We start from the raw sequence: 21,395 nt of genomic DNA on the forward strand, positions 1-21,395 counted from the left end.
AACTTATCAATAATTAACTGGGCACGATAGCATTCCATATTAATTAAAAATAGCATTTAGATTTGTGAAAACAGTTAATCCTAAAATCTAACAACCGAGATAGCTGCAATTGATAGATCGAGTTTCGTAATTTATTTATATTAAATATATTATGATAGCACAACACATCTAATCTATGCTATTTATGTACCAATCATTCATGACAATTACGGATCACTGAATTCATGGTTAGCAGTAGAAAATCATATATCGAATTAAATTGTCAGATTAACCGAGATACAACTTTCATAGAATTAAATATAAATCAACAAATACTTGAACAAACACGAATATTAAATTAAAGCACAAAAAGTCTCACAATGATAAAATTGAAATAGTAAAAATATCCCCTGAATCAGAAATAAAACTTAGCCTAAAGGTGTGGAGAGGAGATTAAAAATTCTTCCGTCTTCTTCTTGTTCTTCACGTTGAAAGGGTATAACTTTTTTCTTTTTTTTTCTTTGATTGTTTCTTTGGCCTCCTTCACGTGAGTCTCTTTTTTGGATTGGAGGAGAATTCTTCTTGTGCCGCCTCTCTCTTCTTTACGTGGGGTAGGTATGCTTTTTTGGGTCTTTTTTTTTGTATGTTTTTGAGAAAAGCTCATTAATCTAAACTTAAAAACATAATCACTAAAATTAAAAGATACTTAAAAAATATCCTCCAAGAATATAGAGTATTTTTCCATAAAAAACTTTATCCTTTATTTCTTCCTTGATATAAAAATTCTTATTTCTCACTAGGCAGCCAATGGAATCGTCACAAGGCGTGGTCGCGCCTTATCCAAAAACATCTTCTGAATTTTTCTGCTCCACGTCTTCAGCTAAGATCATATCGGCAACTTTAATTGTGATATAAAATCACCCTTTTTAGCCCAAATTTATCGCAAGAGCAGAAAACTTCATCCTACAATAAAATCACACAAAAATATGTCAATTAAGCACGTTGAAAGTGGTAACAACAAAAGATATGACAACAAAAAATGCCAACTATTATGAGCCTATCAATCATATTCAATATTTAGTGACATTTAAGTTTTAGTGACACCTCCAACAAATGCCTTATATTCTAATGTCGTCTTAAACTTCTTGACATTTTTTAACGTCATTATAAGATGTTAATGACAACTTCATACGTGTTACTAATTATTCATATAATGACAATTTTAAATGTCAGGAAAACTCATGTTTTAAAGACATTTATACATGTCTTATTATTATAGTAATAATGACAAATTTATATGTCAGTTAAAATCATTTATAATGACAACTAAAAGTGTCGTGTATGTTATTTATAGTGACAATAAAAAATGTCACTAATGATAGGTTATAAGGTTAATTTAAAATGTCTCATTATGTAATCTGTAATGACACTTACAAATGTCTTCTATACTAGTATATAAAGACATTGAAAATTGTCATTAATAATTGTTTATAATGACTTTTTGATATGTTTCCATATGAGTTTTACAATGACATTTTTTATGTACATGATTTAATGTTATATTGTGACATTAAAAATGTCATATTTTATGAAATGTCATCGATTTTCAATATTTTCATGATATAATTTTCAAGGATATAACAAATTAACATAAATACAAATACAAAATTTTAAAATAGAAATTAAATTGCTAATCAATAATTGTCATTAATTTTGCAATCATTAATGTATAAGACTAACAAATTTGTTACCTCTATACCCCAACAAATGTACCAAATGTACCAAATATATTTAATTTAAGAACTAGCAAACAACTAAGTCTTGCTAAAGCAAAACATAAGCAAACTTGTGATGCATCTTCATTATTCAACCATCTCATCTTAATCAAAATCCAATACTCTTGTCACTTACAATAAAAATTCATATATTTGTATGAATGAAATAAAATTAAAGAAGCACAAAATAAAGAGATTAAAATTTAATTCAAACTAGTGAATATCATACCAAATGATAAACTGGAAAATTATTATTTATCCAAATGTACCTAGTAGAAATCTTCCTCATTAACTGTCGTCAACTGCAAATATAATTGATTTGGTTTAAAAAGATACTAACACGACGGACATAACAATAAATACAAGTTAATTGAAAAGTTGAATATCATACCAAATGACAATGCCAAGCTATCATTCCTCCAAGTGTATCCCCAACCTTTTGTAAAAGATCATATGGCCTAATCAAACTCTCTTCCCGTTCTAGGACAACTAGAACTTGTATTTCACACCAATTTGGTCCCAACGTTTATCTTCCTACTTCGGTATTTGGATCCATGCTACGAACCACTCCTTTTGCCACAATTTTCGTCGAATCAAATAGACTTTTTTTTGAGACAGAACATTCAATCTACGTGAAAGTGCAAAAGAGAAGATTTTGATAAAAAAAATTATAAAGTACAATCATCAACAACCATTATGCTAATGGGTATGTCCAGCTAGCCAGAAAACAAAAAAACATAAAGAAACATCATTCAAATTAGTTAACTCATGACAACAAAATAATCATAATTTATTGCAACACAATTTAATTTAACGGAGTAATTCTTGATAACCACCACACTAATTTAATTAAGCACCTACATAAGAGTAGACGAATTAGCTCCATTCACTTCTGACTTCATCATATTGAGATTGGTTGTAATATTGGTTCTTGATTGATCCTGCAAACTAAAATGTAAAAAGTACAAGATACATTAGATTAATAAGATCATTCATCCAATGATAGTTGGCAAAACCTTCCCACTTATGTTAGATTTTGCCACGTGCACAAAGGGAGTTGGCAAAACCTTCCCACTTAGATACAGAAAAACCTTCCCACTTAGATACAGAAAAAATTATTTTAACATTTGATTAAATGCATTTTCAAGATTTAGGCTCCAGACATATAAAAAATTTAAATATATTAAAGATCAAATGTTACATAATCCATAAATGACCAAAGAAATCAGAAAAAAGAAAGAAAGAAAATGTAACTTCAGAGCTAATAGGCCTATTAGTATTGCTACTGTTAGAGAACTTCAAACACTCTGTAAAGAATCAATGAATCTGTACATTGGTAAAAAGGCTAGCAAGATCATGCTTAACTCGAGAGAAAGCCAAGCAATGGTCTATGCTCGTTTCCACTTTCGCTATCGTTGCTGATGCCAATCCACCATTCTTCATGATCAACCGGAGCAGGCAAGTAGCAAGTTGACATCAAGAAAGTCCCGAGTGTTTGAGGCCGGCATTTGGATCACAACAGACGGATGAGTAGTATTTTTGGGCTGATCTGCTATCAAATGTGATCTCTTGTGCCCACCTAAAGCCTGCCCTGATGGGAAAACCTTAAAGCAAATTGGGCACTCGTGCTCCTTAATTTTCAGGAATTCAACTTCTGATGCAGTTTTGGTGGCAAACACACTAATTTTTGCCATGCTTTTAGTACTTTGAATGGGTGAATTTTCGGTTTCGAGGATGTCGTTTTCACTTCTTGGAGCACAGAAGCATTTGAAATTTTTGTGGCTAGCTCTGTGACCCCCAAGAGCTTGACATGAAGGGAAGGTTTTTTGGCATATCGTGCATAAGAATTTTCTGGTTTTCTCAAAATCATGGGACTCAAAAGGGCTGTATACAAATAGGGATTTGCAGGTTTTAACAGGCACACTCGCTTCAGGTTTTAACATTTTGCTCATTGCATCAAAAAGACAACCGGGCAGTGGGGGCAATTAGTAGCAGCGAACAAAATCAAATCAAGATTAAAACTAGTAGCACTTAAATATGCAAAAAAAAAAAAAAAAAACCCATATTCCAAAACCGCTTTTTCAAGAAAACCAGACACCGAAATGAGATATATTCATTGGTGGTTTTGGAAAAATGGTGGTTGAAGATAACGAAGCTAAAACAGAACCTAACAACGTAATAGGATTTCAAAATGTAATATATGTAGGGAAGTCGAAGATTCATTTCAGAAACGAGCAGCATTCAACATTCTTATCAGAAATTGAAGGAGAAGATATCAAAATGACAGGAAAAAAGGAAGCATACCAACACATATTCTTATTTCTCACCTCAAAAGCTACAAGATATCACTAAAATTGAAAAATAAGAAACCCGAAATCAATGGCAAGCACAAACCAGACAAATCAGAACCAAGCTTCAGCCGATAATCATCCCAAAAGACCACATTTTTCCCCCAATCACCTGAAACTAAAAGGCGGTGTGACAGCAGCCGAAGTGCCAAACCACCAGCGGCGAATGAAGAATAAAGCACAAATCTGAAGGTGGAAGTGATGGATGCAGGAGGAACTAAAGAGCGAGAATGGAGATCGAGAGAAGCCCTAATTACTTAGGCGAGAGAATGAGGATCTGATGGATTAAGAGAAAATGAACCGGCCTCAAAATTACTTAGCCCTAATTTTTTTTTTAGTTTTTTAATGATTTTTTATAATGCGAGAAAAATAGATAAAATAAACAGTTGAAATATTTGGGTTAGATAAATATTGGAGGAGGGAAAATAATTATTTCCCTCCATATAAAAAATGACATCAATTAAAAATGTCAGGATAACTAATCTAATATGTTTTTTTATTTTACACATTATTAATTTTTTACAAGTGTCATTATTAAGTATTTGTAACAACATTTAATTAAAAGTGTCTACAAAAAAGTGTCACAATAGCCATTTATTGTTGTAGTGATTTATATCTACATGCTTCATAACAAAAACGAAGCACTTGAAGCTTTTAAGGTTTTTAAGATTGAAGTAGAGAAGCAATATGAAAAACAGATTAAGATCGTGAGAACCGATAGAGGTGGAGAATATTACGGTAGATACACTGAGAATGGACAGACACTTGGTCCTGTTTGCAAAGTTTCTCTAGGAATATGGTATTGTTTCCCAATATATATGCCTGGTTCTGCAGACCAAAATGGCGAAACTGAGAGGAGAAATCGGACATTATTGGACATGGTGAGGAGCATGTTTAGTAGCTCCAAACTTTCCTAAATCCTTGTGGACTTAAGCTCTTAAGACAGCTGTGTATGTATTAAACCGAGTTTCAACTAAAGTTGTCCTAAGATGCCATTTGAATTATTTAAAGGTTGAAAACCAAGTTTGCAACATATACGCATTTGGGTTGTCCTTCATAAATAAGAGTTTACTACCCACATCAAAGAAACTGGATCTAAGAAATATAAGTGGATATTTCATCACGTATTCCAAAAAATCCAAAGGATAAAGATTATATTGTCCATCTCACAATACTAGAATTGCGAAATCAAGAAATACAAAATTTCTTGAGAATGATTTTATTAGTGGGAGTGATCATTGAAATGACATAGTTCTTCAGAAAGATCACATTAAATTTACAACATTTTTATTCAAATAATAGATTGATCGTTATTCACACCCCTCAATACCAAACAGGTGTTAGACAACCGGTTACTGAAGTTCCACAAATCGCTGATGAAAATCCAGTAGATCAAGTTGTAAATGAATAATAACAAAAAAATTGTTGATCAACCAAACAACCTAAGGAGATTTACTAAAATAAGAAGATTAGCTATATCTAATGATTATGTTGTATATTTAGAGGAATTGGACTTTAACATTGGAGCCGAAAATGACCCTGAAACGTTTTTACAAGCCATGAGTTGTAATGAGTCAAAATTATGGTTTAATGTTATGAAAGAAGAGATGGATTCTATAGCATTTAATGGAGTCTGAGATCTTATTCAGTTGCTTGATGGTGTAAAAAGTCATTACATGTAAATGGGTCTCAAAACAAAGAAAGACTCATTAGACAATATTTGAAAGATATAAAGCAAGACTCGTAGCTAAAAGATTCACTCAGTAGGAAGGAATCGATTATAAGGAGACTTTTTCTCTTGTATCTAAGAAAGATTCTCTCTGTATCATTCTAGCATTAGTTGCACATTTTGACTTAAAGTTACAACAAATGGATGTGAAAACGATTTTTCTCAACTGGAAAATTAGAGGAATAGGTTTATATGAAACAACCCAAATGATTCTTTTCCAGTAATGGTGAGCATTTGACATGTAAGCTTAAAAAATCTATATATAGATTGAAACAAGCTTCCCATCAATAGCACTTGAAATTTCATGAAGTTATCTCTTCATTTGGATTTGTAGAGAACATCGTGGATCTGTGTATATACCAGAAGGTCAGTGGAAGTAAGATTTGTTTCCTTATTCTATATGTGTATGATATATTACTTACAACCAATGACAATGATTTATTATATGAGGTGAAACAATTTCTCTCTAAAAACTTTGATATGAAGGATATATGTGATGCATCTTATGTCATTGACATTAAGATACGTAGAGACCAGATTCGAGGTATTCTAGGTCTGTCTCAAAAAATCTATATCAACAAAGTTTTAGAGAGATATCAGATGAAATATTGTTCCCAAAGTATAGCTCTCATTGTGAAAGGAGATAAATTAGATTTAAGCCAATGCCCAAAAAATGATCTAGAGTGGGAACAAATGAATAACATTACCTATGCTTCTACTGTCGAAAGCTTGATGTATACTCAGGTTTGCACTAGACCGGACATTGTATTTGTTGTTGGGATGTTAGGAAGATATCAGAGTAATCCAGATTTAGACAATTGGAAATTTGCAAAGAAAGTGATGAGGTACCTTCAAGGGACCAAAGATTATATGCTTATGTTCAGACGAACTGAGAATTTGGAAGTAATTGGCTACTCTGATTCAGACTTATGCTGGCTACATTGATTCACGAAAATCCATTTTATGATATATTTTTATGCTAGCTGGTGGAGCTATATCTTGGAGGAGTGCAAAGCAGACATTGACTGCTACTTCTACTATGGAAGCTGAGTTCGTAGCTTGTTTTGAGGCAACCTCACATGTGTATGGTCGAAGAGTTTCATTTCGAGGCTTAGAATTATGGATTCTATATCTAGGCCATTAAAAATATATAGTGACACTTCAGTTACTGTTTTTATGGCTAAAAATAACAAAAGTGGTAGTCGAAATAAGCACATTGATATTAAATATTTACACATATGAGGACGTGTTAAAGATAAGAAATTAATTATCGAGCACATTAGCACTGAATTGATTATTGCAAATCCTTTTACTAAAGGCATGTCTTAGGATCAAGCGCTTATCACTAGGCCAAAAGCAATAGATGTTAGCCAAGACGCAACTTTATTTTCTTATACTTGTGGCAGCGTAGAGTGTACCTACTTGGATGCTAATAGGTCGGGCTCTTAGGCCCATAAGTCCGGGGAAGTGCGTGTCTATCTTCTGGTGCTGTCTCATATCCCTTAGAGATCAGTCTTACCCTTTCACTACCGTCGGTCATGTCCCCAACAGAGACAGTATAACCCGCTAATATATGATGTCACTCTTTTATGGCCCACTTAACTAACCAGATCAACGGCGCAACGTCAGCATCTTGACACATTAGAATTTCCTAGGAGGTCACTCATATCAGTACTACTCTCATTCATGTATACTTAACCCAACATTCCCCCCTCCCCCCAAGACGTATAGCTTGGGATACTTGAACTCATGACCTCGCTCTGATATCAATTGTTAGGATCAAGCGCTTACCACTAGGTCAAAAGCTATAGCTGTTAGCCAATACGCAACTTTATTTCCTTATACTTATGGCAGACAGAGTGTACCTACTTGGGTGCTAATGGGTCGGGCTGTTAGGCCCATGAGTCCGGGAAGATGCATGTCTATTTGCTGGTGTTGTCTCATATCCCTTACAGATCAGTCTTACCCTTTCACTACAATCGATCATGTCCCCAATAGAGACAGTATAACTCGTTAAGATCTGGTGTCACTCTTGTATGGTCCACTTAACTAACTCGATCAAGAGGCGCAACGTCAGTAGCTTGACACATGAGAACTTCCCAGGAAGATCACTCATCTCAGTACTACTCTCATTCATGCACGCTTAACCCAACATTCCCACCCCCTTCCCCCAAAAAAAATAAGTATAGATACTACTCTCATTCATGCAAGTATAACCCAGCATACCCCCCCCCCCCCCCCCCCAAAGAAGTATAGAAATATGCTTCTTGGGATACTTGAACCTATGACATCGCTCTGATATCAATTGTTAGGATCAAGCGCTTACCATCAGGCCAAAAGTTATAGCTATTAGTAGAGATGTAAACTGAACCAAACCATTTGCGAGCTATTCGAAGCTCGGTTCGATAAAAAGCTCGTTTGAGTTTGTTTGTTAATCATATCAAGCCAAGCTCAAGCTCGATTTTGAGCTCGAAAATTTAATAAAACCAAGCTCAAGTCTAAAGATATTCAACTCGTGAGCTCGCAAACATGTTTGATAATCGGTTCTCGAGCTCGGCTCGTTTAGGTGGCTCGTAAGCTTGAAGCTTGAATCATTTGTTGAGTTGACAAATAAAAATATTAGTACTAATGTAAATTGAAGGAACTGAACACAAGACAAATAAAAATATTAGTACTAAAGTTATTATGAACTTTGCAGGATACTTGAATAGTTGTTATTGGAGATGATTTTGTAATTCCTGATTTTAATGGATTCTTTGACATCCTCCCTACTTTCTCACTAGACTTAGTTGAAGTATTAAAGGGATGAAATTAGTTCATTGTTATTTATATGGTGATATCAGTGTATGATGAATATTCTAGATGTATTATTTTGGAATGTTCAATAATATATTGATTTATGTTTTTTTAGCTCTTATTTGTGTCGTTTTGGTTATTTATGAATGAATTTACATTTTTATGTCTGATTTAAAATTAGTTTATAGATATATTTAAGTTTTAACAAGCTCGAATCAAGCTCAAACTCGATCTCAATTCTATGCTTTACGAGCTCGAAAACTAGCCGAGCTCAAGCCAGGCTTGGTAAACATGCTAAACGAGCTATTAATAAATCAAGCTCGAGCTTGGCTTGATTAACATGCTAAACGAGCTTTTAACAAGCCGAGCTCGAGCTTTTCCCGAGCTTGGTAATTTCAAGACAAACCAAGCTCGAGCCTGATAATAAAAGCTCGAATCGAGCTCGAGTTCGAGCATCAAACAATCTTAAACGAGACAAGCTCAAGTCTAATATTGTTTGATTTGGTTTGGATCGTTTACATCACTGCCTATTAGTCAAGGCGCATCTTTATCTCCTTTTACTTGTGGCAGCGCAGAGTGCACATACTTGAGTGCTAATGGGTCGGGCTGTTATGCCCATGAGTCCGAAGAGGTGTGTCTCTATCTACTGGTGCTGTTTCATATCCCTTAAAGATCAGTCTTACTATTTTTCTAACCGACAGCCCTGTCCCCAATAGAGATAGTATTACCCGTTAAGATCTGGTGTCATTCTTTTACGGCCCACTTAGCAAACCAGATCAACCGGTGCAATGTCAGCAGATTGAATCATGAGAACTTCCCAGGAGGTCACCTATCACAGTACTACTCTCATTCGTGTACGCTTAACCCAATAGCATGCCACCATTAAAATTCAAGGATCATACAGAAAGAATGAGACTTGGATCCTTTATGTAATTTTGTTGTAAGAACAAATTAATGAAACTTTGATGTGATATTTTCTCATATTTATTGTGTACACATTAATTGATTCGAGAAATATCAATAAAGTTGAATTTCGAATAAATATAAGGTTTATTCATTAAGTTATACAGAATTGAGATACATAATGCATTTTAGTACATAGAAGATAATACCCGTTTTAAGATAACTTATCGTCATGATTCATGTATTTTTGTTTTTCTTATAGAAAATGAGATATGAACCAAGTGAGAGAATATAAGAAAAAATGACACATATCAATTTTAAAAGAGAAGAATAAATGTGTAGGAAATAGCGATGACCATTACCTACATCTTTTGACAAAATATGTGTACACCGCCTCAACTTTAGAAAATTGAGACGCGTATGCACCTCTTCTTTTGACAATATGGCTCCCGCAATCACTCATTGATGGTGAGAAACCTACAAATACCCGTGATTGAGGTTCCTAAGCATGCACCGTCATAAGAACAAAATACACCATCTACAGAGAGTGTTGGAGTGTTTAGAAGGCTTCAATATGATGAATATGAAAACTTACAAATCATTCGATGGCCGAAGGTAACGCTCGATCTGCTTCCGCATATTGTTTTATCATGTTTATAGATTTGTATAAACATGATTTTGATTAAAAAAAATCTGAAACACAACACTAAGATAATGTAATTCTTATCTCATCTTGCTTCACGGGGAGTTTTTGCAGTCAGAAAATCTTTTAGCCATGAGCTAATCATTGATCCGAGAAAAATTAAAATACTATAAATAAAATATATTAGAAAATTAATTTATAATAAAAAAAACATTAACAAAACTTTTAATGGTAACTACAAATATTATATAGTGACATAAAAAAGATATAAATTACTGAAGATGTCCCATACGATTTTTCATAGAATAAAACTCATCAATTTATGAATCGATGTCAATTTTTACAGTAAACTCTCTTTTAATATATACAATCATATAATATGCCAGAAACTTTTCTTTCATCTTATTCGAAGAGAAGTTACGAGAAGTTTCATAGCTGAGGATGAACGTTCCATTTACTGCAACATGTTGCGTTAAAACAAGAAGAACTAGTCTGCCAATTATGTGATAATGTTATGTCTTTTCAATCTCTACTAATCGACGACATAATTCATAAATTGTAGAAATATTCTGAAACTTTTCATGATAAATTATATCAAGCTTATATAAAACTTTTTCATTTTCTATATCACCTAGTAGCTCGGGTTTCAGTTCCATACAATTCAGTTTTGACGAGTAATGTTACTCATTTTAAATCATATTTAACCATATCTACAACTCCAAACAGAATTTTACCTAAGACAAGTATATATTTCATGAAATAAAAACAGAAAAAACCTCCACAAAAATCAAAAAACAAAATTTCAAATTTTAAGTCGTGGATAAATAAAATAACCATAGTAACTACAAAAGAAAATAAAAAATGAAAGTCATCCACGATACAAGTTTAAAATAATTACCATGTACAATTATCAATGCATCGTCATACAAAATATCAATAGAAAAATAGAACTTTTCATCACAACAAACATTAAAAATTCAAATAAATTTCTGACGCAAATTCCACCACACAAATTGTTGAAAAAAGCTCAATAAAAATTCGACGGCAGTAGTCAAGTTCGCCAGTTTGACAATAGTTTTCGTTGAGAGCTAATTGTGATCCGTCATTTTTCGCCAAGGAAGCTACTATTGTCGAGTTCATTAGCCGATCGTGCATGCAGGCTACGCAGTGGTTTGTCTAATATTTTAGAGGTGCTACCAGCCAAGTAGTTCATAGTCTTGCTTAATTCTTTTAGTTTTGCTCAAGGATACTGTTCGACTCCAAGGAGTTTTGTCCCTTGTTTTTTATTCCTTTTGTACATGATATTGATTTAATTGGTTGATAATGAAATCATATTTTCATCCACACCAAAAAAAAAAAAAAAACTATTTGTAATGTGGCTGGATATATAAAATATTTTGGAGCAATTATGGGCCATAAATATTTAAAATGTACATAAGGTACACGAACAAATTTGAAGGTTCGAACTTGGCTCAAATTTTTATATTCGAGTCCAAACTCAATTTGAAATTCGAAAATTTTAAAAAATTTGGCTCGAATTCGGTTATAATTAAAGCTCGAGCTCGAGTTCGAGTTCAGTTCGAAAGATTCGAATATATTCACGAACTATTTGAATTATTACTCGAAAATAAGTACTCGGAATATTAGAAATTTATTTATTTAATATATAATTATAATATATTAATGAAATACTAAAGCTCGCGAGCAGCTCGTGGACTATCGAAAAAAATAATTTGGGCTCGAGTTCGGCTCGAATTTGATAAGCTCAAAACGAATCCTAACTCGTTCCAAAAAAACAAAATCAATCATACACCTTATTACTACTAGCGATTCTGATGAACGCTTTTGTGCTTATATAATCGTTTTTATGATTAATATTGTTTAACGTTAAATACAACATTGTAATTTTAAATTTTGTGTTATTTTATATTAATTCAAAACAATAAGATTAAATATATAAAAATTAACGAGACAAAGAATAATTAGTAAATTAATTAAAAATGATGATGTTAATTACAATTTGAAGTGGTCATACAAAGTTAGTTAATGTCTCTCTATTAATACTAGCAAATTTTTGCACCCAATCCGTGCACAAAATTGAATTTAAATATAAAACATATGTTTATATAAAATAATATTTTTTTTGAAATATAACGAGGTTAATAATTTTGAAAGTTAATATTTGAGGTTTTATTTTATTGTATAGGACCGAATGCTTACCGCTTTACCAAAAGCTATAGATGGTGGTAATGGTGCAACTCAAATCTTTTAAACCGCACAGCAGCTCAAGCACCACGGTTCGATCGATCTACTAAGCAAGGACAATTATTGCAACTTTGCACATAGTTTGGTGTTAGTTGACCCAAAGATAATGTCATCAACATAAATCTGTACTAATAGAATGTGCTTATTCTTAACTAAAGTGAACAAAGTCTTCTCTACTATGCCGATTGTAAAATCATGATTGACAAGAGATTGTGATAGCATTTCATACCAAGCTCGAGGTGCAGTGTTTTAAACCATACAGGGCTTTGTGTAATTCAAACACATGATGCGGTAATAAATGATCAATAAAACCTGGAGGTTGTTCAACGTAGACCTCTTCTTACAGTATACCATTTAGGAAGGCACTTTTTACGTCCATCTGATAAACTTTAAAGTTTTCGAAAGCAGCAAAGGCTAAGAATATTCTGATAGCTTCAAGCCTTGCTACTGGTGCATAGGTTTCATCATAGTCTATCACTTCTTCTTGTCTGAAACATTGAGCCATCAGTCTTGCTTTATTTCTGACAATAGTACCTTCTTCATTTAGCTTATTTCTAAATACCCACCGGGTTCCAATAACAGCTTGATGAGATGGTCTAGGTACAAGGAACCAAACTTAATTTCTTTTAAATTGATTCAGGAACAATTTGAAATGAGCATGATGGGAGAACTGAATTCTTCCTAGGACTGCAGATTAAGCAACTGGATACCGGAATATTAATAAATCGGGCTAAGTATACTAAGGAACTACTGAAAAAGTTTGGCATGGAAACATGCTCTGCTGCTTCCACTCCAATGAGCTCATCTACTAAACTTGATAAGGATGAAAATGGAATTTCAGTAGAGGTAACTCAGTACCGTGTTCTAATTGGCTCATTATTATATATTACTGCCAATAGACCTGATATTATGTTTGCCGTTTGTATTTGTGCAAGATTTCAATCTAACCCTAAGCAATCACATTATATTGCTGCTAAACGTATTCTGAAATATTTGAAGGGTACTCAAAATGTCGACCTATGATATCCCAATGATTCTTCGTTCAATCTTATTGGATATTCATATGCTGACTATGCAGGTTGCAAACTGGATAGAAAAAGCACAAGTGGTTTTTGTCAATTTGTCGGTGATAGGTTGATCTTCTGGTTCAGTAAGAAGCATACTTCTATAGCTACATCTACTGCAGAAGCAGAATACCTTGCTGCTAGAAGCTGCTGTTCTCAAATACTGTGGATGCAACAACTTAAAGACTATGGAGTTCAAGCCTCTAAATCACCTATATTCTGTGACAATACCAGTGCTATAGCAATCACGCATAATCCAGTACTTCATTCCAGAACAAAGCACATTGATATCAGACATCATTTCATTAGAGATCATGTGAATAAGAAGGACATTCGTCTGCAATACGTATCTACTGATCAACAAGCAGCAGATATCTTTACAAAGCCTCTGCCTGATAATAAGTTTTCTTATTTGCATAATATACTTGGTTTAATTGATTTAACTTGAGTATATCGTTGTCATTACTTTGTTAAATTATTATCAGTTATATATTAATTCAACTAACGTCAGTTTGTTTAGTAAAGAGACAACTTGCTGCAAACTACTGATATCATTGCGAATAAAATCGAAACCATGTTACACGACACATTTCAGTGCCTACAGAATCTTGCCACTTAATAATCCAATTATTCAATTCATGGATTCGAATCCTTGTGAAGGATTCTGCACTGGAAATCTTTTCTAGCTGATTTCTCCACAGCATCACATGTAGCAGTACTTGATCAGAAGCAAGCTCTGTAATATGCTTGACGTCAAACCGATGTTTGTACTTTCTTGTTGTTGCTCTCTGTGTAGCACTAGGCGTCAAACCATTACGATGCATGTTCTGGAGATCTTGCACCTTGCACCATGAAGACATGACCTTAATCCTAGGCATACTCTTCAATAGTTTTCATTAAAGTTTCGAGATGAGGAAGTGTTCTTTCTGTAATTAAATTATGAGTACTGTTGCAGGCATCCGAATTGCTTGAACTAGACATATTGCACTATTGTTATATGATGTTTTTCTTATCTTATTTATAGACAGATTGCATTTAATATTGAAGAAGATGAAGAGACTCAAGTCATTCGAAACGTCTTTGAATTACTCATTGTAGGACCGAGCGCTTGCCGCTTTACCAAAAGATATAGCTGGTGGTAATAGTGCAACTCAAATCTTTTAAACCGCACAGCACCACCACGATTCGATCTCTCTATTAAGCAAGGATAATTATTGCACCCAACAATCTCCCTCCCAATAATTGCACTCCTTGCAATCAATGGTAATCGAACCCGTGACCTTGGCTCTGATACCAATTGTAGGACCGAGCGCTTGCCGCTTTACCAAGAGCTATAGCTGGTGGTAATGGTGCAACTCAAATCTTTTAAACCGCACAGCAGCTCAAGCACCACGGTTCGATCTCTCTACCAAGCAAGGACAATTATTGCACCCAACATATTGAATTGTAATTATTTTCACTCAAAAAATAATGGTAATATGGGGAAAAAATCTAGTGTGGCATGACTGACCAACTAAGGTGTTCTTACATATACTAGTAAAAGATGCACACGTGTTGCAAATATTATTATTAATTTTAATTTGATCAAATAATACTAAACAATTAACACGAAATTATTTTCAATTTAGAAGAGTTGTTCGATTTAAAAGAGAAGTCTTGTTTAGATTTTTTTCTGTATAAAATATGGAGTGACTTGAGTACGTTTTTAGTAGGGTAAGAAGAATAATTATGGAATTAAATATTTTAATGTCCTCTAAAGTAGTTAATCTAAGAGTCTCAAACTTAATTATATATATATATATATATATATATATATATATATTTTTGACCTCAAATCTTAGCATATTTTTTTAATGAAGGATGGTTACACTAAATCGCGAGAGAGTCAACGTTAATCCTAAAAGAATTTTTAGGGATTGGTTTAAATTGTACAATCAGGGCCTTTGCATTTAATCCTAGTATACATTTTTTCTTTAATTAAGACTTGAGTTTGAAAGTGTTAGATTGTAATAATTGTACATGTTTGTTAGAGCAATCGAAACGTGGAGTTTGTGTTGTTGTATAGTTAAAATATTTAACTTGCACCATTGACACTTGTTATAGTTTTTGGTAAAACGACAAGTGTTTGGTCTTACAATTGATATCAGAGCCGAGGTCATGATTTCAAGTCTTTCAAGAAGCATATTTATATACTTATTGGGAAGAATGTTGGGTTAAGTGTGTATGAATGAGAGTATTACTTGGATGAGTGATCTTCTGAGTAGCTGTCGTGCCTCAAACTGCTGACGTTGTGTCGCTTAATCTGATTGGTTAGATGAGTCGTAATACAATGGGCTTTGAATAACATCTACAACTTTTCTCCATGTGATAAGCTTTTGATCCTGATAATTAGTATCAGAGCCAATATCACGAGTTTTGTTCTCACAAAAATACAATTAGTTAGAGATAGATTGTTGGGATATAATAATTATTCATACTTGTTAATTAGAACAGTCGAAAGCAGTACCATTAACAATTGTTTTTTTAATAAAACAACCAGCACTTTTTATTGCAAGTGGAAAACCACTAAGAAGTGGCGAAGCAAGGCCAGCCGACGGATCGTCATTTTGCAGATTTAAAATTTTCGGTAAATATTAGTTGTACTTTATTTTATATTTATTCAGAAATTCAACGACGTGTGATATAAATATAATGCAACTAATAATCACACATTTTACTTATAAAATATTGAAGTATCCATTTTCCCTATATTGATCGAAATGAGTTTATTCGACTAATGATTATAGTTTATTTAAATAAAAAAATAGTAACATTTAAAGTGGATGAAACATATATCATTTATTATTTTTCTAGTTTCTTGTGTGATGCAGTATTATAAATAGGTTTGGCAAAGGGTGTCGAAACATGTCTGATACCTTTGGTAATAGAGTAGGTCTCTTGTGAGACGGTCTCACAAATCTTTATATGTGAAACGGGTCAACCTTACCGATATTCACAATAAAAAATAATACTTTTAGCATAAAAAGTAATATTTTTTCATGAATGACCCAAATAACATATCTGTCTCACAAAATACGACATATAACATCGTCTCACACAAATTTTTGCCTGATTAATGGACACTTAACAAAACACATTATAGTATGACGAATTATAAACGCAAATCTTGGTTAGAACACATAATGGTTCGTATATGTTGGATGTGACACACAATTATTCTTGCTAGAATTATTTAATTTAACTTCGACTTATTATACATTACCTAGCGATGGCTTAATGACAAGATTGATTGATACCTGCAAAATTTGAGACAAAATATAATAACTGATTTGATATTTTAATTTTTATTAGTGTTTTTCTACACGTGTTGAATGTTTATACAATCGATGTTTTGAATAATTGTCCCGATTTAAATCAGATTTTATATAAAATAATAAACGATCATATATATAATAGAAATGAAAAATCACAATTTTCGTTTGATATATATTTTTTTTTATAATTTTCATCCTCTACATAGTCAAAATCGGCTCATAGTCTCGTAGATTTCAATTTTCGACAATTTTATTCTTTTTTTTTTTTTATCACGGATACTGATATGGTACTGCACACATGAATGTTACTTCGATTTCGAGCCAGCGTTACATAAAAAAACCAAAATTACAAAACAATAATAAAAATAGCAAGGTATGATTGAAATTCGATTACATAAATACCAAAATCGTATTGGCAGATATATATGATCAATTTTTTTTTCATGTTTCCTAAACTTGGTTAATGTGTTAATTTGAATAAATAATGATGCAATTTGAGTGGAATTTTTTTTAAACAACTTAGAAATTAACTTAAATATATATGTAATTCATTTTGTGAGATATAGTATTATATATATGGCTATTTGAAGAACATAATATTCTCTATAATATAGTATAAATTCGACGTGAAATAAGAAAAGAGGATTACATGTAAAAAAAACATGTAATAATATATAGTAGTGAATTAAAATTAATTTAGAAATAAACAGGTGGGAGAGAAGTCGTGGATGAAATTAAACAATCTCGTGGGATATATAATTTCGAGTTGGTTCTAGCAAGAAATTAAAGAAGCTACGTAAATGAATTTGTCTTGTTTCATGGAATTCGTTGCTTGCAATTTAGGGTTTATTCATCAATATTTCGAAATTTTGGCACTGTTCAAATATTGGGTGGTGCAGAATTAAGTATCCTCGAGGCATCGTTTTCATTAAAATATGATTAATGTGTCACGCATAATTCATATGACTCCAAGTTGCAGATTAGATCTTCGTATATATCACCAAATCTATAGGTTTTGTGGTTTTTGAAAACCTGCAAAAAAAAATAATAATAATGTGACAGTATGACAAATCTCACGTGTCAATTTCGTGAGATTGAAACCGAAACCCACTGTCGAAAACAAACCCCAAACCCAATATATTTTATTTGAATAACTTAAGAGGAAAGAAAAGATTAGCCCTTTTTTGACAAATTAGCAATAGTTTTGAAAACTGTACATGATAAATTATGGGAAACAATAGCTGTCAGTCGTTGAAATCATTATCTTCCGCCCAAATTCGCAATTTTTCACTCTTTCTCATCTATCTATTTGATAAAAGGTTATTTAAGGTAATCCACATAAAAATACCGAAACGATTTATTAAGTTTTATAATAAAAGATCTATATATGTATATATTGCATTTTTTTAAACTATATAATTTTGGTGCATTGTTTTATGAATCCAATTATATAAATTTAACAAATTATCTTTGATTATACGCAAATTATCTTCGGTATATGAATTTAACGACCGACTAAAGTATATTTGATTTTATAAATGATAATATATAACAAATATATTTTTCTCACATTTCGTTGAAAACCAAATTACTTAAACAAATGATGTTTGAGCCAGATCCACAGTAAATATGTTAGGCAAAAACTTGTATGAGACGATCTCACGGGTCGTATTTTGTGAGACGGATATCTTATTTGGGTCATCCATGAAAAAGTATTACTTTTTATGCTAAGAGTATTAATTTTTATTGTAAATATTGGTAAGGTTGACTCGTCTCACAGACAAAGATTTATAAGACTGTCTCACAAGAGACGTACTCAATATGTCATGGATTGAAAATTTGTTGTAATAAATCTTATGGAGAAATCCTCGAATTTCATATCCTATGAAATATAATTCGAAAAATAGCTTCAAAAAACCAAAGATAGTAGACTTGTCATTAGCAAGAACACTTGTAGCTACATTTTTCTTTTAATTTTTTTCCCGTTTTATTCTTAAAAAAATAAATAAAAAGGAAAGCAATTTCATAATCCTTGATTCGTAAAAGATGATGTTGCTTGTTTTCCGCTCGTAAGCTCGAGGTGTCAAATTCTACTACGTGATGAATAAAATATTGTTATGACGAGGATTATGTTATTCAAAGTTATATCAAGTGGTAATTAAAATAATCTTGAATTTATTTAGAAATTCCAGAATTGTTTCAAGCAATTATATAAAAACAAATTATTATCAAGCACTAGTGAATAATAAGAACTAGTTACTCTGCACACGCTATACGTGTGTGTACAATCTTTTTTATCATTATCGATGGACTAAAGTGAAATTTGACAAATTATGGAGGGACTAAATTGATATTTGAATTGTTGAAATAAAAAAATAAAAATAAAAGTGTGTGTTGAAATTGAAAAAAAAAAACAAAAAATAAAAATGTAATATTAGTATCATATAAGGGTAAAATTGGAAGATTGTGTGTTGAAAATGAAAAAAAAAACAAAAAACAAAAGTGTGATATTAGTATCATATAAGTGTAAAATTGAAAGAAAAAGATGGTATCCTCTCTAGGTAGTTATTATAATGTCCTCACACTTAATAATATAGTATAGATAAGAGAGAAAATCTAAATGTTCGATTTCACTTGGTCTCCATAATATATATTTAATTACTATTGATGTTTATATAACTAATTTCAACTTGTTATTAGCCAAGAACACTAAACTATTTTATCTCATTTCCTCCCAAAGTGATGAATAAAATTGCATCGCCTAATATTTATTTCATTATTCCTATTTAAAATATAACATTAGACTATATATGCAGATGATGTTCTTATATGGACTTCCATGAGGCAATATGACTTTTGAATTATATAAATACCTAAAGATATGCTCCCTAATATCTTAATTTCAATCTCGTCTCTCGAGTGATGTATTTCAATTATTAATTCAGTCAAATAATGATCAGCACATCAAAGCATGAAAAACAAGCAAAACACAAATAAACAAAAAAGCAATTCAAATACATAAATCAATAATTCAAAAACATAGTGTCGACCAAGTTATATCATTATCATATCATAGAATATAAAAGTTAGTTCATGACGAAATAGAAAATAAAATAGTCATGTTCTTCAATTTAAAGAGGAATCAAGTTTGAAGGCAAATACGCGTCTCTGTCCTCGAAATATGTGTTCTTCGTCTTTGTACCAATGTTCTCGTGCATATGATATCTAAAAGATCATGGTATATAGAGTTTCAGCCTTTTTATTGTGTAATGCCTAAAACTAAAAATTATATAATTTATGATGGATCGATCCAACTCGGATTGAACCCATCAAGTGTCGGGACGACGGGTTTAGGTTTGTTCAAACTCGTTCCGGATATCTATTCCCTCCCTCGCCAGAACGAAAAAGGAAAAAATAAAAAAATAATAAAAATAATATTTAAGATACAAGAGTGTCACCTATTGCTTACTATAAATAATCGTAGTGTAATTATAAAACATGCATACGCGAATTAAACAACAAAAAAGTGTGCTGGTCCCGGTTAGGTCCTGCAACCTGCAAAACGGGCATCTGCTGCCTTCTCAGTCATATCACAGTATTGTTGCATTGACATTTTCAAAACTAAATCCTTTTTAATTTCTTGCTTTTTCAATTTTGCATTAAAATAATTATTATTCTATTCATTTACGTGTAATTTTTTATTAAACAATATTCACATATTAATTAGCTTGTCCAGATTCTTTTGGCTCATATATACGTAATACATCATACGTATAATCGAGTACATACCGTTTCAAAAAATAAAATAAAAATCGAGGATGTATCCAAAACGTCTTGGGTGGAGTAGATGAATGCTTGATCAATTGTCAGAAGTTCGATTGTCCTTATCAATATCTTTTCGGACATGGATGTCGCACATGACTCACTCAATATTGTTTAACTGGTCAACGTGTTTTGCAGACTATTGTTATAGTATGTATGTCTATCTAGTGTATATTAAAATATAACGGCCACAAATTCTCACGTAATCGAAAAAATAAACAAATATCCAAAACTTATATCTGTGCATCGATAGTTTTACTCTATATAGGGAACCCTTTTTAATCAACGGTATTTATTAAACATGGAACAAATATTTTAGTTAAAGAAATTACACGTCTTATCACCACACCAAAATCGATTAGAGTGAAGTCTCAAAATATAAAAGTTAATAAAACCGTAAATGACCTAACACGATCAAAATGAAAAACATTCGATTAAGTTTCCATGCAATAACCTTCGAAAAATGTAATAGAAATTTAACCCGATTTAAAAATTATCTTATTCAATCATATATTCAAGAAAATTAGGCAAAACATATAGGGATGTCAAAATCAGGTACGATCCACCAACTCGATACGGTTCAACTCGGAAAAAATCAGGTTTGAGTTTGAGTTTGAGATTTTCGAGTTCGGATCAGATCGGTTGGATTCGATAGGTGACCCGAAAAAAATGCTCGGGTTGGATTGGGTTCGAGTAGGCCCAAAAATTTAAATTTTTTTAAAAAAATATAATTAATAAATATTGTCTATTTTTATAT

The 21,395-nt window shown here is 32.2% G+C and overlaps 1 protein-coding gene and 1 long non-coding RNA gene across 3 annotated transcripts; both read right to left on the minus strand.

Annotated features, from left to right (window-relative positions):
• Positions 1-1,655: 1,655 nt before the first annotated feature.
• LOC142519669 (uncharacterized) lies at positions 1,656-3,190 on the minus strand. Of its 2 annotated transcripts, XR_012813797.1 has the most exons (3): positions 2,146-3,190; positions 1,984-2,046; positions 1,656-1,885 (listed from the first exon to the last, which is right to left on the minus strand). It is a non-coding gene; the product is annotated as an uncharacterized LOC142519669 (long non-coding RNA). The 2 variants fall into 2 exon arrangements; XR_012813796.1 differs by lacking the exon at positions 1,656-1,885 and having other exon boundaries at positions 1,903-2,046.
• Positions 3,191-3,199: 9 nt separating this feature from the next.
• Positions 3,200-3,706, minus strand: LOC142519588 (zinc finger protein AZF2-like). Its single transcript, XM_075622629.1, has one exon. The coding sequence runs from the start codon at positions 3,704-3,706 to the stop codon at positions 3,200-3,202; it is 507 nt and encodes a 168-aa protein (XP_075478744.1).
• Positions 3,707-21,395: the final 17,689 nt, after the last annotated feature.

The sequence above is a fragment of the Primulina tabacum genome, chromosome 11 (genome assembly GCF_025594145.1).
Source record: "Primulina tabacum isolate GXHZ01 chromosome 11, ASM2559414v2, whole genome shotgun sequence".
NCBI lineage: Eukaryota > Viridiplantae > Streptophyta > Magnoliopsida > Lamiales > Gesneriaceae > Primulina > Primulina tabacum.